The 25784-nt window shown below is 39.7% G+C and overlaps 1 protein-coding gene across 7 annotated transcripts in view; it reads right to left on the bottom strand.

Annotated features, from left to right (window-relative positions):
• LOC126175019 (inositol polyphosphate-5-phosphatase A) overlaps nucleotides 1–25784 on the bottom strand; it is a 275390-nt gene that overhangs the window by 74448 nt on the left and 175158 nt on the right. For all 7 annotated transcript variants that reach the window (XM_049921515.1, XM_049921517.1, XM_049921511.1 and 4 more), the window contains 2 exons: nucleotides 16421–16597; nucleotides 7241–7306 (listed from right to left, as the gene is read on the bottom strand). In XM_049921515.1, coding sequence (XP_049777472.1) covers nucleotides 7241–7306; nucleotides 16421–16597 — 243 coding nt within the window. The remainder of the gene's footprint in view (nucleotides 1–7240; nucleotides 7307–16420; nucleotides 16598–25784) is intronic.

The following is a 25784-nucleotide window of genomic DNA, read 5'->3' as shown; positions in this document are numbered from 1 at the left end:
CGCTCCCGGGATTGGAATGACTCCTTACCCTCTCGCTTAAAACCCACATCCTTTCGTCCTTCCCTCTTTCCTGATGAAGCAACCGTGGGTTGCGAAAGCTCGAATTTTGTGTGTGTTTGTGTGTCTATCAATATACCAACGCTTTCATTTGGTAAGTTACATCATCTTTGTTTTTAAATATATTTTTCCCACGTGGAATGTTTCCCGAGATTATATATATATATATATATATATATATATATATATATATATATATATATATATATATATTACACACAAAGATGATGGGACTTACCAAACAAAAGCGCTGGCAGGTCAATAGACACACAAACAAACAGAAACATACACACAAAATTCTAGCTTTCGCAACAAGCTGTTGCCTCGTCAGGAAAGAGGGAAGGAGAGGGAAAGACGAAAGGATGTGGGTTTTAAGGGAGAGGGTAAGGAGTCATTCCAGTCCCGGGAGCGGAAAGACTTACCTTAGGGGGAAAAAAGGACGGTTATACACTCACTCGCACACACACACACACACACACACACACACACACACACACATATCCATCCACACATATACAGACAAAGCAGACATATTTAAAGACAAAGAGTTTGGGCAGAGGTGTCAGTCGAGGCAGAAGTGGAGAGGCAAAGATGTTGTTGAATGACGGGTGAGGTATGAGTGGCGGCAACTTGAAATTAGCGGAGATTGAGGCCTGGTGGATAACGGGAAGAGAGGATATATTGAAGAGCAAGTTCCCATCTCCGGCATTCGGATAGGTTGGTGTTAGTAGGAAGTATCCAGATAACCCGGACGGTGTAACACTGCGCCAAGATGTGCTGGTCATGCACCAAGGCATGTTTAGCCACAGGGTGATCCTCATTACCAACAAACACTGTCTGCCTGTGTCCATTCATGCGAATGGACAGTTTGTTGCTGGTCATTCCCACATAGAATGCATCACAGTGTAGGCAGGTCAGTTGGTAGATCACGTGGGTGCTTTCACACGTGGCTCTGCCTTTGATTGTGTACACCTTCCGGGTTACAGGACTGGAGTAGGTGGTGGTGGGAGGGTGCATGAGACAGGTTTTACACCGGGGGCGGTTACAAGGGTAGGAGCCAGAGGGTAGGGAAGGTGGTTTGGGGATTTCATAGGGATGAACTAAGAGGTTACGAAGGTTAGGTGGATGGCGGAAAGACACTCTTGGTGGAGTGGGGAGGATTTCATGAAGGATGGATCTCATTTCAGGGCAGGATTTGAGGAAGTCGTATCCCTGCTGGAGAGCCACATTCAGAATCTGATCCAGTCCCGGAAAGTATCCTGTCACAAGTAGGGCACTTTTGTGGTTCTTCTGTGGGAGGTTCTGGGTTTGAGAGGATGAGGAAGTGGCTCTGGTTATTTGCTTCTGTACCAGGTCGGGAGGGTAGTTGCGGGATGCGAAAGCTGTTGTCAGGTTGTTGGTGTAATGCTTCAGGGATTCCGGACTGGAGCAGATTCGTTTGCTACGAAGACCTAGGCTGTAGGGAAGGGACCGTTTGATGTGGAATGGGTGGCAGCTGTCGTAATGGAGGTACTGTTGCTTGTTGGTGGGTTTGATGTGGACGGACGTGTGAAGCTGGCCACTGGACAGGTGAAGGTCAACATCAAGGAAAGTGGCATGGGATTTGGAGTAGGACCAGGTGAATCTGATGGAAGCAAAGGAGTTGAGGTTGGAGAGGAAATGCTGGAGTTCTTCTTCACTGTGAGTCCAGATCATGAAGATGTCATCAATAAATCTGTACCAAACTTTGGGTTGGCAGGCCTGGGGAACCAAGAAGGCTTCCTCTAAGCGACCCATGAATAGGTTGGCGTACGAGGGGGCCATCCTGGTACCCACGGCTGTTCCCTTTAATTGTTGGTATGTCTGGTTTTCAAAAGTGAAGAAGTTGTGGGTCAGGATGAAGGTGGCTAAGGTTTGTTGGTAATGAGGATCACCCTGTGGCTAAACATGCCTTGGTGCATGACCAGCACATCTTGGCGCAGTGTTACACCGTCCGGGTTATCTGGATACTTCCTACTAACACCAACCTATCCGAACTCCGGAGATGGGAACTTGCTCTTCAATATATCCTCTCTTCCCTTTATCCACCAGGCCTCAATCTCCGCTAATTTCAAGTTGCCGCCACTCATACCTCACCTGTCATTCAACAACATCTTTGCCTCTGCACTTCTGCCTCGACTGACATCTCTGCCCAAACTCTTTGTCTTTAAATATGTCTGCTTGTGTCTGAATATGTGTGGATGGATATGTGTGTGTGTGTGTGTGTGTGTGTGTGTGTGTGCGCGCGAGCGAGTGTATACCCGTCCCTTTTTCCCCCTAAGGTAAGTCTTTCCGCTTCCGGGACTGGAATGACTCCTTACCCTCTCCTTTAAAACCCACATCCTTTCGTCTTTCCCTCTCCTTCCCTCTTTCCTGATGAGGCAACAGTTTGTTGCGAAAGCTTGAATTTTGTGTGTATGTTTGTGTTCGTTTGTGTGTCTGTCGACCTGCCAGCTCTTTCATTTGGTAAGTCACATCATCTTTGTTTTTAGGTATATTTTTCCTATGTGGAATGTTTCCTTCTATTAACCATATATATATATATATATATATATATATATGGTGGATGGATATGTGTGTGTGTGCGTGCGAGTGTGTGTGCGAGTGTATACCTGTCCTTTTTTCCCCCTAAGGTAAGTCTTTCCGCTCCCGGGACTGGAATGACTCCTTACCCTCTCCCTTAAAACCCACATCCTTTCGTCTTTCCCTCTCCTTCCCTCTTTCCTGATGAGGCAACAGTTTGTTGCGAAAGCTTGAATTTTGTGTGTATGTTTGTGTTCGTTTGTGTGTCTGTCGACCTGCCAGCACTTTCATTTGGTAAGTCACATCATCTTTGTTTTTAGGTATATATATATATATATATATATATATATATATATATATATTAAAAACAAAGATTCCATGACTTACCAAACGGGAAAGCGCTCGTAGAGAGACACAATTAAAAACGCACAAACACACATACTAAATTTCAAGCTTTTGCAACCAATGGTTGCTTCGTCAGGAAAGAGGGAAGGAGAAGGAAAGATGAAAGGATGTGGGTTTTAAGGGAGAGGGTAAGCAGTCATTCCAATCCCGGGAGCCGAAAGACTTACCTTAGGGGGAAAAAATGACAGGTATACACTCTCTCTCTCTCTCTCTCTCTCTCTCTCTCTCTCTCACAGACACACACACACACACACACACACACACACACACACATCCATCCACACATATACAGACACAAGCTTCTGGCAAGATTTACAAGTAGCCCAGCACTTACGGCACACCAAAAGTTCATGCTGGGCAAAACATAAAGGACGAGACAGAAACAGAGAACACAGACACTGGCACTGTGGCAGTCTTGGCTACTTGGGCTGGCCTCGGTCTGCTCAGTGCTAGGTCCACATGTTTACCACTGCCACTGCAGCTTCCTTGGGCAAGCTATCTGTCATCCTAGTGGGTACATCTTGTGACACTACTGCCATATCGACTCACACTTCAATTTGGTCATATGCGGACCAAGAAACTTCTACCAATGGGCAGTTTTCACAGAGTAAAGGCTTCTGGCAAGCTTCCTTGTCCACAGCTAAACAGATAATTGCATCACACACCTTAGAGTCTGCATACGAGTCATTATGGGCATCAGTAATGAACTGACACTTATGGTGAAGGCTGTGAAGTTTGGCTGCCCAGGCCCTGTATAACTGGTTTGGCCCTTTGTGACATTGGTAGAATTCAATAATTCAACTTGTGCTGCTATGACATATGTTCATTTGTGATGGTAGTTGGAAAATAAACTACACACGTGACCAGATGTAAGAGCTGCTGTTTCTTGTAAAGGATCAAGCTGACAGTACCTGATACACCTTAGGTGGAGTCCACAAGAGGAATAAGGCTTTGCACAAATTGGAGTCCGTCAAACAGAAAGCCAAAAAATGCTGTCAGAGTCTTTCTCATAAGCTTCCTGATCCCCAGCTGAATTATCACATGGAGGAAAAAGGGTGAATAGACCAGAGGACTGGTACCCTACCTGTTAATGGAAGCCAACACAGTTGCCACTGCCAAAGTAAGCTGTTCAATCATGGCCGGGAGAGAGGCGTCCATAAATGGCTAAATTTGATGAAACCACACTTAAAGACTGCAAACCATTCCAAAATCTTTGTCAACATGTAGTAATCAATTAGTATACAAAACCGATCCAAGTAATAAAAATATGTCTTTATTCATAAACTTCTGAACAGCAATGGAAATAAGCCTCTTGTGGCTCCACACATACAAAGACAAATGAATCATACAGAAGGTGCAACATAGGCAATTCACAGAACAACTGAGGTGAGCAGTACAAACTAAAAGAACATAATGAGAGTGAGTTAGCACTGTTTTGTGCATATATAGGTGTGATCTGTCTGTAGAAAGTGCGGCGGATACTCTGCCGAGTGCATGCCTCCTACAGGTGGCTTCTAGTGGCTGGACTGCACTGATACAGCTGGCGATTGATTTAAGTATACAGGTGTAGTGACACTACACTTGGTGCACATGCAATCACTTGCGCTCCCCCCCTCTGAAATGCCAGAGGTTCACATCTGTCAGCAACCGAGGAGTTTCTACACTGAAGCCACCTACTCCCTTCCTACATGATGGGATCGATGTATGTATGTCAGTGATCATCATGTATAGTTGTACTGTTCCACATGAATAGTAATTAAAATACTGTTATTAAAATTTATTTACATATATCTGTAATCGCCTTTTGATTTGGACACACATTTTTGGCTATTACATGGGAGAGTCCCATTTTACAGGGGCCATTTGCAGAATTTTCTATTGTTACTGCTCTCAATAGCTTCATACTCAAACAAGAGGCTATTATGTAACCTGGGTTATTTGCCCATCAGGTTTCTATTTCTCAGAGATAATGCATTTTAAACAGCACCATGGATTTCACACAAGAAGTTGCATTTTATGCATGGAATGGTGTAAAAGCACATGATGTGTGAAGAGTTTTCTCTTGCTTTGTCTGTTACACAACTGTGTACAATGACCATGAAGTATTAGCACAACAGGATCACCACCAAATGGCTTCACAAAGTTCACAAAATTGAGAAACCACATAGTAAAAATATGAGTCTGAATCCGGGTATTAGGGTAGCAAGCTGAAGTTATCCTAAATTGAGATAGTGTGTCCTACAGCATATTAGGATACCTACGGTGTTTCATATTAGAAATAAGTAACCTTGATAAAAGTCTAGTCTCATAGTTATGCTGTTTAGTTTGGAGGAGAATTTATTATAGCAAATGAAATAGTACTTTCCAAAGAATATAATTATATGAATATTGTTGCAACAGCTCCTCAAAGTTTTCTAAAATTAAATTCACATTACAATAAGGCAAAGCACAGTGCATTCCATCATCTGGCGTCTGCAGTTTCATACCCTCAGACCACCAAAATTATTAAGTTCTATTTTTGTAAAAATTAGTGAGAAATAAACAAAAATTTCCATTAGACAACCATATTCTACACTTGTCCTGTCAATAGGAAGGTTGTACAATTTCATACCTGCTTCTCTCTTTTGGATCATTAGACAAGTCCAACTGGATTTAATAAATATTGTATGGAAGTATTTGAAGGTCATTCAGACCCATTATGCTGAATGCCATATTTATAATTTTACTCCAAGACATAATTTATGCACTCATTGTTATTTTCTTTCCTGTTCTGTCTGCTACTTCTGTGGATAGTTTTATGCATACAGATAAAACTTTATCTCCAACAACTTAATTTGAACCTGATTTTTTTCAAAAATGAGAGTAATAGTGAATTTTAGTGTTCAAAAACCAAAGGGAAAAATGCTTTCTGTTGAACTAAGCGATTACATTTGTGTGAGTAATTTGAGAAAAAAAGAGTATGTCATTACTTATTTCATTTTTACCAAAGAATTTAATAATTATTCAATTAATTACTCTTTCCTACATTTGACGTAAACCTTAGTGAGAGAACATTTTCCTGTAAGTCTGAATGATTTAAAAATCACTTACTCCTCAAAGTAATAATCTCCTCTCACTCCTATAAAATGAATGTCCTTAAATTAACTAAGATGAATTTTGTAAGTTTTGTGATACATATTTGTTAGTTTGTACTAAAATGGTACTGTTAAAGATTACAAATAATATGCACAAGTGTTGTACACATCGAGACAAGAGAAGCTAAAGGCCATTGGCACCTACCATGAAGTGGACATAAAAAATATTGGCTGGATGATGGAACCGACCTGCAATTCAGTGAGTAATGTTCAATTGGTATTAATTTTCAATGTTGTGTATAGTATGTCCTACTGGTGTGATAGTATGTTGTTGCTGTAAACCAACATTGACCTTAACAAGGTGAAGGTGTTGCCACTATTTGTAATGTAGCTGTACTTGCCAACAATGCTCAATGTAGGACTTTGCCAATTTTGTTTAGACAACAGTACTTTCCTGCTGTAGCACAGAAAGAAAACAATCGAAACTTCGTGTTGACTGCCTGAAAATTTACCTTAAAATTACTAGCACAGAGCTGCTAGCTTATAAAAATCATACACAATGAGTATCACAAGTGTAATGTCATGCAAGACAAAGAGAAAAATTCTTTCCTATTTACAATATTCAAATAAATATTGAGCATTACTTTAAAAAAAAAAAAAAAAAAAAAAAAAAAAAAAAAAAAAAAGTGGTGGATCACCAGTACTAAATGAAATTCTGCCAAAGATAATCACTTTATGAGTTTAAAGAAAAATGAAATTCGGTCAAAGACCATCACTTTATGAGTTTGAAGAAATATCAGAAATGTTCTCTTTTACATATAACTGCCCTGATTATTATACCTTTTTCTATTCCACACATCAAAGCACCATTCTTCTGATACAGAACTGGTTTTTCTTGTACATTTAATTATCGTAAACAGACATGAAAATGCGAAGTGGGAAGATTGTGTTACATACTGAATTTCATATTGTACTAAGAATTTTCAGTCAATATAAATAAATGTGAGATTAGCGAACAAAGCTAAAAGGTAATATTGTACTGATTTACAGTAATGCAAGAGGAGCATCACAAGTATTTTGTGTGTGTGTGTGTGTGTGTGTGTGTGTGTGTGTGTGTGTGTGTGTGTGTGTGTGTGTGTGTCTATTTTATTTAATATTTATACCTTGTGGTCTCCCATACAGGTGTTTATGCCCATCAGTCCATATTCTACAGTATTGGGATTACATATCTGTAACAGAGAAATATAAAACTAATTCTTCAAACATTCAAGGAGGTATACAAATGCAACAAGAACTTATAAATGTACTGAGTTTACATCAACAATCTGCTGAAACAACAAATAAATCTGACACATATACTTATCATTCTTTTTTATTAAAATTTTTATAAGGTTCTACTTTCTGTTAATTGCTCATCTACTAGATGGTAATGGTTTGGCTGAACATGGATATGGAAAGCAAGGGATTCAGGTGGATCCCTTTCTATATGGAGTCTGAGTGACCTTCTCCACCTTTCCGTTTTCTCCAACTCATCACACTTGTATTCTTATGCAAGATACTAACAGTACTATTCCAGTATGGCATAACAGCTCACAGCATTCACAGTCTTTCCATAGCTGAGGAAATCAACCAGCATGTCCTAAAATACTGTTTTCATAACTTTCTTCATGGACAATGCTTTTTAGAGCTTTTGGTGTGAGGGAGAAATGGGATGTATAGATGATTTCTCTTCTCAGGTGTCACATGATGCACTCACACTTTGTTCCCTTTGATGATACAGTGCAGGAATAGAGCACCCTCCACCACATACCACATTAAGTGTTGGAGAGACAATCCTATCTGCTTGGCTTTATTCTCATCCAAGTATTGCCATGGTACCCAATGGTAGCGCAGTGTGATGTGCATGATACCCACAGCACAGCTGATGCAAATTTTGAGTTTAGTGTCAATTTGCCTTGCATAAATGAATACATTGGCTTGAATCAATAATTCAACGAAGCATTCTCGGTCAACTGAGGTGGATGTGTCTGACCTTTGCACATCTTTTACATCTAATCTACCTTCCTAAAATTCCTTGCACCAAAACCACCTTTGTTTCTGTGACGTTGCAGTTACTCAATAACCTTTCACTAACTGGTGACCATCTGCAGTTGGAGTGAGGGAGGGAGGGAGGGAGGGATGGATGGATGGATGGAGGGAGGGAGGGAGGGAGGGAGGGAGGGAGGAAGGAAGGAAGCTTATTACACTTTACATTTCCATTGCCACCATATATCCATCATGTCTCAATTTTTAAGCTGTATTTCAAAACAAAATAGCACAGTTACCTCCATCCACTGGCGATGTATAGAAGGTTTGATCATCTCCTCTATCTAGATGTGGAATGTAAGTCTCGCAGGCTATTCATGTACCTGTTACATACATTGCTACCTTTCTTACTGAATCACCCTCATAATGGCTGAAAAAGGCTCTATGAAAGTGTAGGACATAGTTCTACAAGAATAAATTTTGGGTGTTAATTTTGCGAATTTTCTAGGCGAACAATCCACACTGACAGCTTTATTCATGTGTGGCTTGACAAACAAGTTGATGAACTTCAACTTTTAGCATGACCAGACAATTGCCTAACATGGTTTTAGGATAGAAAATAAGATTAAGATTCTTCACCCACCATATATTTTAAACAATTTTTAAAATGGCACAACTGAGTGACAAAAAAGAGTAAAATTCACGGAGAAACAGTCCAGATGTCATACAGCTCCATGATGTAAAAGCTGTATGACATGCTGAAGGTGGTTTGGTGTTACTATTTTGATAGCAATGTGCAAGGAAGGATAATTCAGTCTTGTTTCACCTTTGATATGCAGTTAACACTCTTGTTTCTGCAATACAACAAACATGTTAGTCACATTCCAAGAAGAAACCAATGACATAGTCGTGAGATCAGCTTGTTATTAAGAGACTTACAGAGTATATTATACATACGTACAGAGGCTGCTACTTGAGCTTTTGAGAACATCTACTGATAAACTAATTGTAATATATTTCTGCTGTGGGAACAAACTTCATTTCTGATCAATATAACATTCTTGTCAACAGGATATAACCACACATTTCTTTTCATTTGAGACATTATCACACAATATGATTACAAACATAACCGGTTTCTGAACTGCCACACTGCATGTCATGAGTGCTTTGTTTGCCTATGACATGAACACAAAATTTGCTGCCAAAATCAATTATGATTTTAATCACAGTTAGTAACTGTGCCTAAAATAAAAATACTTCACTCTTCTGCACAGACAAAATGTCATTGTTTTCCAGGACACAACTGTCTTTATGAAGCAATAAGGAGATAACAGCTTAAAGAAAATACATTATTACTTTCTTCAGAAACCACACAGCACACATTTGCAGACAACTGGTTATTTAGTTATAATTTAAAATAAAGCTTCAGTAAATATTTTTGACTAAGTCATTATTATTATTATTATTATTATTATTATAAAAATATCAGAACTGCTTTCAACATGTGAATGCTGAAACTGGTAACAGGAATATTTAATAATAAGAACACTAAACAAAATATTAGCCACACCCATTAGACACACAGAAACTGTGTAATACTGGCTCTAGCATTGATAATGGCCTCAATGCAGAAGGAAAGACACAGTCACAACTTCCTTCAGGTACTTTAAACATAATAAAGTGGATTTGATACACCTGCTACCAATTTACTCTTTTAAATATTTTTTCTTTCAAGTAATTGATTGTATGCACATAATGTACAATGTGTGGCAGTTAAATAATAAGATGGTTCACCATCTATTGCATGCCATATGGGAGGAGGCTGGTTCTGAACTGCAGTTGACCTTGAACCTTCAAGAGGAGCCACCATTCATTTTGCCTTTCTGTCTGCTTTAGTTTGCTTTTGGGCTTTCGATGAAGAACATGTTGTTCTGCAGTAGTGCTGTGAGCATGGTGAACTTAAAAATCGAGCAGGGTGTTAAGTTAAAATTCCTCATTAAGTTAAAAAGTCACCAACAGAACCCTTTAATATGTTTGGCAGATGTTTGGTAATAATGCTGTATCATGTGGACAAGTTCCTGAATGACACAAATGATTTTCAGAAGGTCAGAAAGTGGTTGAAGATGATGAACACCTCGGTCTATCTGCGAGTTCAAGATCCGAAGCAAACATCCACAATGTTAATGAGTTGTGCGATACAACCAACGTCTGAGCATTTGATTGATAGAAGGCATGGGGAACATGGACAAAGAGACACTAAAGCTTCCAAAAAACCTCTCTCAGGATCAAATGGACCATCAGAAGAAAATTTTCTCTGATGTCTTGGAATGACTCAATGAAGAACGGACTTGCTAACATGTGTTGTCACATATGATGAGACATGGATCTCCCATTACGGCCCAGAAACAAAGTGTCAATCAATGGACTGGAAGACTACCACATCACCAAAGATGAAAAAAAGGATGAATGAGCAAGTCTAAATCAAAGGCAATGCTGGTTCCCCCAATCTTGGCATATTTGCACTACCGTATTTACTCGAATCTAAGCCACACTTGAATCTAAGCCACACCTGAAAAATGAGACTCGAAATCAAGGGAAAAAAAAAAAAATTTCCCGGATCTAAGCAGCACCTGAAATTTGAGACTCAAAATTCAAGGAGAGAGAAAAGTCTTAGGCCGCATCTCCAAATCGAAACAAAGTTGGTCCATTGTAATATGAGAGACAATTTAGATCGAATGAATGACGATACAGCTACAGTAGGTTGGTTCGAGTATTAAGCTTAGCAGTTAAGCTTTACCAGGTAGCCATTGCTATGCGTCAGGCGCTCCGTCCGTATTTATACGGGTACCCTTCCTTTTTCACGTGCTTTGTCTGGTTTGAATTGATTTCTTATTTTTCTTTGATCTGATAAGCGCAGTTTTCTTTGTTATAGGTGTTTACGTCACACTAAGCTGAAAATGCATCACTGTACTGTCATGCATTGTTTGTCGCATTCTGATATTGCGTGTTTACGGCCTGTCATCGCTCGCGTCATGGCTTGCTTTTGTGCACGCTATCGCTGCTTACAATTAAAAAAAGAGAGAGAGAGAGAGAGAGAGAGAGAGAGAGAGAGAGAGAGAGAGAGAGAGAGAGGAATCGTCCCATTAGCGAAACAATGGCAAGAGGCTGCTATTTGTTGTTACTTGCACTGCTGCTTTCTTTGATAATGATCAACAAGAACCAAATAATATACTGCGTATGACAGATGTTCTGAACGAGAGTTTAGCGAAAATTTTTCTCCGTTTGAAAATCTTTGCAGGCGCCTCTTTAGTACATTAGATTCTGCACCGAAATTAGAGTCATCTTAGATTTAAAAATCTAGCCAATTGCCATGCTTCATTTCTGAGTGTATCACTGTTAGGCATAAGAATAATACGAATATAAACATGACGTGATATGTATATTCTTCCGCGTTTGCTGTTGTCTCACTCTAGTTTCGTAGTTTATTAGGCAGACAGGTTTTAAATGAGATAGCAGCAAACACGAAACAGTACATGGCAAAATGTTTATATTCGTATTATTCTTATGGTGACAAGAATACTGCATGTGATTCACAATTTATAAAAGTTCCTATTAGCAACCATCTCTTCTCACAGGTAGGAAAAAATCAAGAACGTAGAGTTGGCCATACTGACAAATATCCCAAACAGTCTTGCCAGTCGGGTTTTCGTAGCACATTGAAATGCTGCTACATTCGAAGATGAACAATACGGAATTTGTATTTACTTCGTTGGATAATGTATGAAAATGCAGTGGTCGAAACTTGGGGCGGAGAAAAAAAAAAAGCTCGTCTTCCACCTTTTTTTTTTTTTAATTTATTTACTGACGCAGAGGTTTAGACGCCAGTATTTATCTTTGTGCCTATAAAGAATGCCTGTGTAGTGCTACATATATTCGACGGCAAATAAGTTGTGGCGGCACCCAAAAACATTTTTCAGAACTTCCGCTTGCTTTGCACTCGATTCTAAGCCGCAGGCGGTTTTTTGGATTACAAAAACCGGAAAAAAAGTGCGGCTTAGATTCGAGTAAATACGGTATTTTACAAGTTAACTCTACTTCCCCAGTGTAGTGAGGTCTCTTAGATGCAAGATATTAGCATACCTGCATCTTTCAACTTATAGGGTGAAATCACTGATCCTGTGCCCAAAATGTAGTAGAGTCACCAGCCACAGTAAACAATATATAATATCATATGGCTGAAGAGCATGTATGTAATAGCTAAGGAAGTTTTTCTGGGGAGATAAAATTTCTGGGCGTGGATTTGTTCCTGGGGGATGCTAAAACAATTTTTTGATTTCTGGGAGGGGTTGATTTTTCCCCGAGGGGATCATTTCTCCCCCAAACCCACCCCCTGTTACACTTGTGGTGAGGGGTGTAAGAGCAAATACAATACAAATTTATGTTCTTCCTCAGAGTGGGATGCTTCTACAACAGAAAGTATCCAGGGGTGTGCGTGCATCTACAACAGAAAGTATCCCAGACACTTCGTGTCATATTGCACGACATAACAAATGGCATGTTTGATGGAATATGTCATGTTATACGACATGACATCTTGTATCCTGTTACTTTACTTGACATGTTGCATTATGTTACAAGTAAAACAAGCATGAATATGTCAAGATGTTTTGATTTAAATGTCTTTGAAGCTGCCAGGTAAGTTGAAAAGCTAGCTCCCTTCTTTTAAATTTGTAATTCTAATTAGAACATACTGACTTTTTTTTGTGCTATGATGGGAGCTTTTTCATTCTCGTTATAGTTAATAACTGAGGTGATCTTATTATGTACATCATAATTTACAAATACCAATTCCCCTGGCATAAAACTTGTTTACTTGAAATAAATAATTGAAGTTGTTATGCAGCCATGTGACCGGAAAAAAAAATCATGAGCTAATCAGCCGTAAATCTGAAGAGCGTAACGTAGCTTATCAGATATTCATAATTTCATTTTTTACGGCAATCACTTTAACTTTTCCAAAAACAGATTAACTAAGAAAATATCCGTTATTAAAATTATACTGCACCCTAAAATGCTTTTGTCATTGAAGCTCTTCAGTTTGTTTGTTCCAAAGTTTGAGGCTGTACTTCCTTTGTCATAATTTTACTGACACAGATAATGCATTTGTTTTTCCATAATGCATTTGTTGCTTGTGATGTCAATAAACATTTAATCACTGTTATGTGAAAGTATAAATTTGTCTCAAAGTTACCACTGAATTACTGTACTACTGTCAGACATCAACGAGTAGGATTACTTGCTTGGATGACTCAATGATTTGCAACAAACTGGTAATTATATGAAAGGCTGTACACAGAACTGGTATCACACAACTGGGTTCTAATCATAATAAATATGCCAATGAGTGAACATAAAACCCATGGTATTGTGTCAGTTTTTTCTCGACATAGTTAAGCAGTCCAAACAGTTTTCAGCAAGATACTGTGAGTTTAAGGTGCCACTGCAGAAGAATATTTCTACAATTAAGTAAGTAGCCTGATACACTCACTGATGATTAGACCACACAGAGCTACCAAACTGTGGGAATATTCAGTGCTACATTTCACCTGCTGTTCCAAATAGTTCCAAACATTTTTATGGGATTAAGTGATTCATAAGGTCAGTTGAGGTATGATTGGGTGCCTGAGAGTTCATCAAACCAGGAATAAATGGCAACACTTAAGTCATTGAGAAAGTTTCAACCAACATTTCGGTCCATGTTGAGGGTGTTGATCCAAGCCAACGAATAACCAAAAAACCAAAATTCTCGTAAACTGTTCAATCCACAATCCCATAGATGTAACTGCTTTGTGCAAGGTGGTCATGCATGTCCATTCACACCCTACATTGATGGCAAGAAGCACTCCACATCTCCTTGTCTACATATTGACACTGCCTAGCCAGTACTGACTACACAAAGATAAATCATGATAAGTCGTTGTGGACATGGTTAAGGCCGGCCCTACAAAGGACCTTGCTTTCTTTCCTGTAGATATTCTCCTACAGTCTTAACTTTATCTTTCTTCTTCATTCCACTTTCCCTGTAAAACAAAATTTTTCTTTACATCTCCAGATAAGATTTCTCAGTAACTACTCACAATTATTTACTCACTAATTAAATTTGAAATAGGAGTGTATAAAACAGATGCTGTTGTTTGCTTTATTTCAGTTCTACTAGCAGCAATTCTTACAACACTCTTCGATAATCATGTTGAAAGATTCAAACTGTGTGACACTAGACTCAAATCCGGAATCTTGTCATTCATTGGCAATGTTCCTAATCTGACAAACAAACTCTAAGATGTGGTAATGACATTTCTTCATAATATCCTTTCTTCCAGGTGTGCTAGTAAGAAAGATATGACGGAGGTATTCTGTAAAGTTTGGAAAGTGGTAGAGAGATATGGACAGAATTGAAGCTATGAGGGTAAGTTGGGGGTCATACCTGACTAAATTAGTTGGTAAGGCCAGTGCATGCAAAAGGCGAGGTTCGGGTTCAAGTTCTCTTATTTTCAGTTCCTTTTGCAAATAGAAAAACAGTATGTACACAGATCTCCAAAGCTTGAATGTTTAATTTGCTGTAATAAGTTTACTCCAAGTGACTTCTTGTTTTCCAAGAGTATCAGCTAGAAAACTGTGCAAAAGATACATAATTACTAACAGTTAATCTTAACCCTACTTTCATTCCTTCATAACCTCAACACCTTCTCGCCCATCTGCTGTCATCCTGGACGTTGACCACATCCTCTCTGGTGGCTCTCTCCACACCTCTGGCCATATTAAACCCACCAACCACCACCTGCATTTTGACAGCTGTCACCCCTTCTATACAAAAAATCCCTTCCACACAGGCTGGGCACCTGGGGATGTGCATCTGCAGTGACAAGAACTCCCTTGCCTAGTCTGAGTGTCTCATCAAGGCCTTCATAGACAGGCGCTATCCCTCTGCCCTAGTCCACAAATGGACTTCCTGTGCCATGTCTCCTCACACCTCCAATCCTTCCACCATCCCAAGAACCAGCTACAAAGGAGTACCCCCAACCGCCCAATACCACCCCACACTGGAACAACTGAACCACATCCCTATTCATCAGGGAATCATTTCCCTGTAGAAGATAAGCCCAATCCATCCACCCAGCACTTCCTATTCCAGTCCTGGCACAGACTTATCCCACTCGGCCATCAGTGAAAGCAGCCATGTCATGTATCAGCTCTGTTGCAATCATTGCACAGTTTTTTATATTGGCACAACTACCAACCAGCTGCACACTAGGATGAATGACCACTGCCAAACTGTGGCCAAGAGCAAATTGGGCAACCCTGTGGCAGAACATGCAGTTGAATGTAACACACTTTATTTCAATGGCTGCTCCACTATCCGAGCCATGTGGATCCTTGTGCTCCATCTCTAATGACCTCATTGTTGATGGGGCATTAAACACTAATCTTCTCCTCCTCCCAATAGTTTTCCCATACCATCTGTCATATCATCACCTCCCTATTCTCGTCTCCCACCATGTTTTGTTTGTGTGCTGCCTCTGCCTTCGCGCCCACCTGTCTTTTCCCTTCCCCAGCCTTCTCCTTTTTCATTCCTTGTTTCCCAACCTCCCCACCTACATGCCCTACAGTCTCCTGATGCAGTATCTGTTGACAGTTCTAGTCCATGGATGCTCTGCCAGATAGCACTCTTCTCTCTACCCTTTCATACCCTGCTATCCCTTTCCCTTCCCTGCCCCCTCCAGTCTGCTGCTTCTGTCTCACTTGACAGTTGCATTCCAGTCCAAACAGCCAAAGATGGCAGTCATGCGTGAGATGTGCTTGCTTGTGTGAATGAATGTATGTGTATTTCCTCTTCTGATGAAGGCTCTGGCCAAAAGGTAATGTGTAAGTGTCTTTTAACTGGGCATGTCTGCAATTCAATGTGTCATCTTTACAGTGAGTAATAAACCATCTTTCCCTTATACTGTTGATATGCCAACCTGGAATCCCATTGTTTAACTTTTAATCTGACACTGAAATGACCAGAAGTCACATAAAGATATGACAAAATAATCAGTCTTGTGGACAAGACAGCTCAACTACAGCTCTAGAAGTTTTAGTGGCTTCACTCACTAAGGTAACTTGTTTTCACTCAAACAAACAATTAACTCTTGGAAAAATCAGAAGCTTTCTACCTTTTGGCAACAGGTCATTTCAGTTTCTAAATTATTACACAATTTCTATGCATGCAAACTACAAATGTTTCATGTCTACTTTGAATTAGCTAATTTACTTACTAGAGACTTTGCTGTGTAGCTGAGTACCACCCGATCACACCATGATGGACACCTTGTCTGCATATAGCGCTTTGCTCCTTTTTCATTTTCTTCAAACGGATAACTTGGTGGGAACTTTATGACAAATTCAAAAAGCTGGCCACTGAAAGGCTCTAATTCTTTATCAAACTCTCTCAGCTGAAAGAAGACAAATGTTTATAAATAATTAAGCATCACACATTAAACATTCTCAGCTGTTCATTACACACATGTATCTGTTACTATGCTATTGGTCAGATAAAAATAAACAGACAGGACTTCGACGATTTCAAGTATTTGGGTGCGAAAGGACAAATAAATTGCGACTGGTTCTTGTAATTTGGTTTAAATAATAAATTCTGAAAATCTTTACTGGTCAATAATGGGTTGTACATAAATGTCAATGAAAGCAAACAAAAGTTTATGCTATAGAAAAAGCACTGTCTGAATGAATAGGACACTAGTTTAAGATGATAATGAGAAAAATTTGCTGCAAGTGATTAAATGTATTCAATCTTTCTGTTACTCTATCTGTTGTTCTTATAATTGAGCTGACAAGCATACTGTCACATTTCTGTTTCCAAACCTAAGCAGGTTTTTCAATAAAGGTCAATGCTTAGTACTGAAAGCATGTTTATTACTGATATTAAGGACATCCAAAACAGAACTGACTTCCTGGAGAGTGTGTGCTGCTGTTTATACAATAACTGGATTTTCAAAATATTTATAAAAACATTACAAACATCAGGTGTTTCAAAAACATTCCAGAAATGATAGGTACTAGAAAAAGTAATTGGTGGTGGTCGAGTATAAACTGGCAGCCTGCAGCACACCAGAGGTGATGCTCACCCCAGCACCACATTGCACGCACCACAGTTTGTGGCATTGCTCTCTCTGGGAGAAACAGTGGTCTGTTGTTTCAGAAGATCTCATTAGAGCTGATTACAGTAACCTGGATCTAAACCTCGTTAATGGTCTTCAGTATGGCAGCATTGGCGGATTCTAGCTTTCTCGTCACATCCTCTTCATTATTATAAGCACCAAAGGTATCCCAACCCTCTGAAACTTCACAATTGTTGAGTGGGTCTTCAGTTTCCTTGAACCTCTGAACTCAATCTGTGCCTCTGGACTGTAGTAGGCATTCATATGGAGGACATTAATGATGTCTCTGCACTTTCGTCCTTTCGATGACCGGTCATAATCCACAACTTCATATGTGAAGTCCACTAAGTGACAGAAGATATGATACAGACCGAAGTAGCACTTTAGTAAACCCCTCTGTTCAGCAGCAATGTCATTTAATGCACCAATGACCGAGATTTGACCTATGCTGCTGTGTTCTGTCTAATAATTTCTTGAAAGGGAATCAGTGTCCTTGTATGTGTCCTTTGTATACCATTCTGATGTCTGTAGTGTAACATGACATTTTATCAAATACCCTTGTCCACTATCAATATTTGTACCAGCTAAAGATGATTGTGATAGCAGCTATTTGTTCCACAGTGTATAAAGAGAAGCACATACTGATACTGTGTGCGCCCTAGTCTGTGTTTGTACAGAGGGTGCATGCGCAGTAACAACAAGGGCAGTGGCGAGGAGTCGTATGAGGCACAACATTCACTTGCTGTATGAGGCTACGTGTATGCTTTGGCACTCCGAGTTGGCAGTTTCATGGACAGCTTGGAGTAAGACGGCCATGGACAATATCAGCAGGCACCCAGAAACAAATGTATCACTTGCATGTTAAAGAGAACTTCCGTGTACAACCTAAGGGTCAGACATTTTAATGTTTGAAGTTTGGTTTAACTACTTTGAGCTCTAATTATTGGGCTCTGTCATTGTGAGACTTGAAGACTCTAAAGAAAGAGAAATGCAAATGAGAGTTTGAAGTTAATTTATTAGCTTAAAGTAGTCGCATGGTCTAACATTTCAGTACTATCCATCAAGGATCAAAGGCCGCAAGAAAAGCAAGTCTGAACACAGCAGTGGGACAGAGTAGCGAGACCACCAGAACAATGGTTGTACAGAAACAGTTTCAGATTATGACACATAGTGGGAAAAATGAAAAATACAGTAAATGAACAGATTACAGGAGAGACAAAAATTCTGTCTTAATATCAGTCTTGTTAGCTATTTTAATAATAGTAATACTGTCGATGTTCTGGGCACGGCGAGATTCAAACTCCTGAGCATATCTCTAGGGATGTGCATTATCTTTCATCATTCGTATCTCTTTGATATCTTGTGCTCAGTCACACTATTTAAGTGTCTGTGTCTCGGTGTGTCACCTTTGAGGCATATCGACCCTGCCTGCGAATAACTGATGCTGTGATTTGCCTACACTAACGGACTACATATGCTAGTTCATTTAAATTTATTCTACCAACTGACAAATTATGCTGAGCCACTTTTCAGGAAGAAGCAACCTAGAATTTTTAATATTTCCATCTTTATCAAATTTTTAAAATATTCTTGCAGAATCACCCTTGCACAGTCTGGTCACTTATGGATGGTGTAACAGCAGTGACGAGAATACTATTGCCCAGTACATTTGAGGTTTCACTAATGCCTTCATAGATGAGCACAAATCCCACCCAAACTCAGACCACAGATTTCCTGTGCCCTATCATCACACCCCCCCAGCCCTCCAACCACCCCAAGTTTCAGCTATAAAAGGAGCAGCCCCACCCTATTATCACACAATAACATCCCAGACTGGAACAATGGAATGAACCCTTCGCCAGGGCTTTAACTATTTATCATTGTGCCTGCTTGAGGAACATCCTTCCCCACAACTTCTCTCACCCCTACTGAAGGGACTGCCGTCCATGCAATTAATGTAATATTCTCGTCCACCCACAAGCCACACCCACTCTCAACCCTTTGCCCCATGGGGGCAATGTAATGGTGAAAGATCCAGGTGCCAGACCTGTCCAATACACCCACACAACACATCCTTCTCCTGTCCAGTCACAAGCTTATCCTATCCCATCACAGGCAGGGCCACCTGTGAAAGGAGTCATGGCATATACCAGATCTGCTGCAATTTCTGCATAGCATTTTATGTGGGAATGACCACCAACCAACTATCCACCCGAATGAACAGCCACAGCCACACTGCAGTCAAGAACAGAGTTGACCTCAGCACAACATGCTCTCTCTCTCTCTCTCTCTCTCTCTCTCTCTCTGTGTGTGTGTGTGTGTGTGTGTGTGTGTGTGTGTGTGTGTGTTGCTCAAAAAAGAATTTGTCCAAAAGTTGACAAAGTTTTCCATCTTGTTTATGTGCCTTTTGATGATTCATCACCATTTTTATTTGGTATATCATTACATTTCTCATAGTAATACCCAACATATACCAGCATGTTACGAAACCCTAAGAACAATGGAGTATTCCATCAATTTCTTTGCTCTCAAAAGATTTGTTAGTAGTTTTAATGTAGCAGCGTTTATCAAGTGTGGCATTATACAGACCCTCTATACTTTCCAGGGTACCTGTTAATAATCCTAATCCATTTTGGATATAAATGGGAGACAATACCACCTTCTCTTTCAACAACATTTCAAGATGCTTTTAATAGTTTCAACAATGAAACGCTGTTTCAAACTCTAGCAGAGAATCCCAAGAGTTTCTGGTTGTATGCAAAGTACAACAGTTGCAAGACACAGTCAATATCTTCACAATACAAATAAAGCGGAGTTAGTAAACATGGTTTTCTGAAATTTCTTCACCCAAGATGATGAAGTAAATATTCCAGAATTAGAATGAAGAATGGCTGCCACCAAGAGTAACTCACAAGTAGATAGCCTCAGAATAGCGAAGCAACTTAAATCACTTAATAAAGTCTAATTTGCAGTCCAGACTGTATACCAGTTACATTCCTTTTGAAGTACACTGATGTAACTGCTCCATAAGCAACATATCTACCTCTTGATTGACTAGAAAGTTTCACAGGTCATATCAATACACAAGAAATGAAATAAAAGTAATCTGCTCAATAAATACCCATATCACTGATGTCAATTTGCAATAGGATTTTGGTACATATGCTTTGTTTGAACACTATAAATTATTTTGGGGGAAAACAAAATTATTGACACACAGTCAGCAAAGATTCATATAATATTGCTCTTGTGAAATACAACTGGTTCTTTATTCATACTAAGTAATGATTGCTATCAACAGGGATCTCAAACTGATTCCATGTTTCTAGATTTTCAGAAGGCTTTTGACACTGTTTTCACAGACAGCTTCGTGGCCTGTGGAGAACTGCCCAGTTATGTGACTGGATTTGTGATTTCCTGTTAAAAAAGGTCACAGTCCATAGTAACTAATGGAAACTCATCAAGTAGAACAGAAGTTATATCTGACATTCCTCAAGGAAGTTTATGGGTCCTCTCCTGTCCCTACTCTATGTAAATGATTTAAGAGAGAATCTGAGCAGCTCTCAGATTGTCTGCAGATGATGCTGTCATTTATAGTCTAGTAAAGTCATCAAAAGATCAAAATGAATTGTAAAATGATTGAAACAAAATATCTGTATGGTGTGACAAGCGGCAATTGACTCAATACAATGAAAAGTGTGAGTTCATCCACTTCAGTAGTGAAAAGACCTCCAATGTTTGGTTACATGATAAATCAAACAAATTTAATGGCTGTCAATTCAACTAAATACTAGCGGCTACAATTATGAACACTTTAAATTGGAATGATCACATAGAAAGTATTGTGGGTAGATGAACCAAAGACAGCATTTTATTGGCAAAACAGTTAGAAGATGCAATAAATCTACTAAAGAGATTGCCTACATTACACTTGTCCATCCTCTTCTGAAGTATACTGTGCAGTACAGGATCCTTACGAGATAGGACTGACAAACGACATGGAAAAAGTTCAAAGAAGGGCAGCTTGTTTTGTATTACTGCGAAAAAGAGATTAGTGTGTCATGGATACAATATGTGATTCGCGATCATTAAAACAAAGGCTTTTCTCAATGTGCTGAAATAGTTTCACCAAATATTTTATCACCAACTTTCTCATCCAAAGGAGAAAATATTTTGTTGACTCCCACCTACACTGGGAGAAATGACCTTCGCAATAAATTAAGACAACTGTTTTTTCTATATGCTATTGAAGAGCGGAACAGCAGAGAAATAATCTGAAAGTGATTAAATCAACCCTCTGTCAAGCACTTAAGTGTGAATAGCAGAGTAGTTGTAGTTGTTGTTGTTGTTGTTGTGGTCTTCAGTCCTGAGACTGGTTTGATGCAGCTCTCCATGCTACTCTATCCTGTGCAAGCTTTTTCATCTCCCAGTACTTACTGCAACCTACATCCTTCTGAATCTGCTTAGTGTATTCATCTCTTGGTCTCCCTCTATGATTTTTACCCTCCACGCTGCCCTCCAAAGCTAAATTTGTGATCTCTTGATGCCTCAAAACATGTCCTACCAACCGATCCCCTTCTTCTATTCAAGTTGTGCCACAAACTTCTCTTCTCCCCAATCCTATTCAATACCTCCTCATTAGTTACATGATCTATCCATCTAATCTTCAGCATTCCTCTGTAGCACCACATTTCGAAAGCTTCTATTCTCTTCTTGTCCAAACTAGTTGTCGTTCATGTTTCACTTCCATACATGGCTACACTCCATACAAATACTTTCAGAAACAACTTTCTGACACTTTAAAGCAATACTCGATGTTAACAAATTTCTCTTCTTCAGAAATGCTTTCCTTGTCATTGCCAGTCTACATTTTATATCCTCTCTACTTCGACCATCATCAGTTATTTTACTCCCTAAATTGCAAAACACCTTTACTACTTTAAGTGTCTCATTTCCTAATCTAATTCCCTCAGCATCACCCGATTTAATATGACTACATTCCATTATCCTCGTTTTGCTTTTGTTGATGTTCATCTTATATCCTCCCTTCAAGACACCATCCATTCCGTTCAACTGCTCTTCCAAGTCCTTTGCTGTCTCTAGCAGAATTACAATGTCATCGGCGAACCTCAAAGTTTTTATTTCTTCTCCATGAATTTTAATACCTACTCCAAATTTTTCTTTTGTTTCCTTTACTGCTAGCTCAATATACAGATTGAATAACATCGGGGAGAGGCTACAATCCTGTCTCACTCCCTTCCCAACCACTGCTTCCCTTTCATGTCCCTCTACTCTTATAACTGCCATCTGGTTTCTGTACGAATTGTAAATAGCCTTTCGCTCCCTGTATTTTACCCCTGCCACCTTCAGAATTAGAAAGAGAGTATTCCAGTCAACATTGACAAAAGCTTTCTCTAAGTCTACAAATGCTAGAAATGTAGGTTTGCCTATTCTTAATCTTTCTTCTAAGATAAGTCGTAAGTTTAGTATTGCCTCACGTGTTCCAACATTTCTACGGATTCCAAACTGATCTTCCCCGAGGTTGGCTTCTACCAGTTTTTCCATTCATATGTAAAGAATGCGCATTAGTATTTTGCAGCTGTGACTTATTAAACTGATAGTTCGGTAATTTTCACATCTGTCAACACCTGCTTTCTTTGGGATTGGAATTATTATATTATTCTTGAAGTCTGAGGGTATTTCACCTGTCTCATACATCTTGCTCACCAGATGGTAGAGTTTTGTCATGACTGGCTCTCACAAGGCCGTCAGTAGTTCTAATGGAATGTTGTCTACTCCCGGGGCCTTGTTTCGACTCAGGTCTTTCAGTGCTCTGTCAAACTCTTCATGCAGTATCGTATCTCCCATTTCGTCTTCATCTACATCCTCTTTCATTTCCATAATATTGTCCTCAAGTACATGGCCCTTGTATAAACCCTCTATATACTCCTTCCACCTTTCTGCCTTCCCTTCTTTGCTTAGAACTGGGTTTCCATCTGAGCTCTTGATATTCATACAAGTGGTTCTCTTCTCTCCAAAGGTCTCTTTAATTTTCCTGTAGGCAGTATCTATCTTAGCCCTAGTGAGATAAGCCTCTATATCCTTACATTTGTCCTCTAGCCATCCCTGCTTAGCCATTTTGCACTTCCTGTCGATCTCATTTTTGAGACGTTTGTATTCCTTTCTGCCTGCTTCATTTACTGCATTTTTATATTTTCTCCTTTCATCAATTAAATTCAATATTTCTTCTGTTATCCAAGGATTTCTATTAGCCCTCGTCTTTTTACCTACTTCATCCTCTGCTGCCTTCACTACTTCATCCCTCAAAGCTACCCATTCTTCTTCTACTGTATTTCTTTCCCCCATTCCTGTCAATTGTTCCCTTATGCTCTCCCTGTAACTCTCTACAACCTCTGGTTCTTTCAGTTTATCCAGGTCCCATCTCCTTAAATTAGCACCTTTTTGTAGTTTCTTCAGTTTTAATCTACATCTCATAACCAATAGATTGTGGTCAGAGTCCACATCTGCCCCTGGAAATGTCTTACAATTTAAAACCTGGTTCCTAAATCTCTGTCTTACCAATATATAATCTATCTGACACCTTTTAGTATCTCCAGGATTCTTCCATGTATACAACCTTCTTTTATGATTCTTGAACCAAGTGTTAGGTATGATTAAGTTATGCTCTGTGCAAAATTCTACCAGACGGCTTCCTCTTTCATTTTTCCCCCCCAATCCATATTCACCTACTATGTTTCCTGCTCTCCCTTTTCCTACTCTCGAATTCCAGTCACCCATGACTATTAAATTTTCGTCTCCCTTCACTACCTGAATAATTTCTTTTATCTCATCATACATTTCATCAATTTCTTCATCATCTGCAGAGCTAGTTGGCATATAAACTTGTTCTACTGTAGTAGGCATGGGCTTCGTGTCTATCTTGGCCACAATAATGCGTTCACTATGCTGTTTGCAGTAGCTTACCCATACTCCTATTTTTTTTTATTCATTATTAAACCTACTCCTGCATTACCCCTGTTTGATTTTGTATTTATAATCCTGTATTCACCTGACCAAAAGTTTTGTTCCTCCTGCCACTGAACTTCACTAATTCCCACTACATCTAGCTTTAACTTACCCATTTCCCTTTTTAAATTTTCTAGCCTACCTGCCCGATTAAGGGATCTGACATTCCACGCTCTGATCCATAGAACATCAGTTTTCTTTCTCCTGACAACGACGTCCTCTTGAGTAGTCCCCGCCCGGAGATCCGAATGGGGGACTATTTTACCTCCGGAATATTTTACCCAAGAGGACGCCATCATCATTTAATCATACAGTAAAGCTGCATGCCCCCAGGAAAAATTACGGCCATAGTTTCCCCTTGCTTTCAGCTGTTCGAAGTACCAGCACAGCACGGCTGTTTTGGTTAATGTTACAAGGCCAGATCAGTCAATCATCCAGACTGTTGCCCCTGCAACTACTGAAAAGGCTGCTGCCCCTCTTCAGCAACCACACGTTTGTTTGGCCTCTCAACAGATACCCCTCCATTGTGGTTGCACCTACGGTACGGCCATCTGTATCGTTGAGGCACCCAAGCCTCCCCACCAATGGCAAGGTCCATGGTTCATGGGGGAGGGGGAGTGAGTTCTTGAGTTTAAACTCGTTGTGTATTCGTACTATACTAAGACAGTAGTAATCATAAAGCGACATATCCAGATAAAATACAACATTTAGTATTGAAGACCATGGAATATCAAGCTTCTACGAACCCAAAGAGATAATACATATCACTGAATATAAATACATCAAATGCTGTGTGCTGTCACTGCAGTCATCACTGCAATGCCCAATCACTACAATCTTTCTGAAAGTGTGAGCAGTGGGCACCCTCCCAGGCTCTGTTTATTGAATCGTTATTGATAAACACTGGCAGTCAACCCAAGCAGCCAGGAATGTCGATTGAAAGGTTCTACAGGTTGGTTGGTTTAAAAGAGGGGGAAGGGACCAAACTACTAGTTAATCGGTCCCTTGTTCCAAAGGAAATAATGCCACAAGGGCGAGAATAAGGCAATGAGAATTACAACACAAAACAGAATGGAAGGAAAACCACAGCAACGACTGAAGGGCAACAAACACTTAAATGGACAAAAGAGGACAAGAAAACCACAAAGACACAAGAAACAGGTAGAAGAGGTTAAAACAAGAAAGCAGGTTACCATGGCTAGCTGACCATGAGGATAAAAGGAAAAGCCAGCCACTCTGCAACACATTAAAACCTCCAGCCTGAAAGTACTAGGGTGTAGGACACACAGGGGCAAAGGACATGTGCTAAAACTTAGAGCAAATGATAAAACTCTCCCCCCTGAATAAAACGTAGAACTAAGGCTGCCGTTGAGGCATTGTTGCCCAACACTGAAGGTAGGGTGCTGGGAAAGTTAGAAGTCCACTGCAGAGCGGCTAA

Source organism: Schistocerca cancellata, chromosome 3, assembly GCF_023864275.1.
Source record: "Schistocerca cancellata isolate TAMUIC-IGC-003103 chromosome 3, iqSchCanc2.1, whole genome shotgun sequence".
In the NCBI taxonomy this organism is placed as follows: Eukaryota; Metazoa; Arthropoda; class Insecta; order Orthoptera; family Acrididae; genus Schistocerca; species Schistocerca cancellata.
Note: the sequence above shows the minus strand (reverse complement) of the source record. Positions and strands in the feature narration are given on the sequence as shown.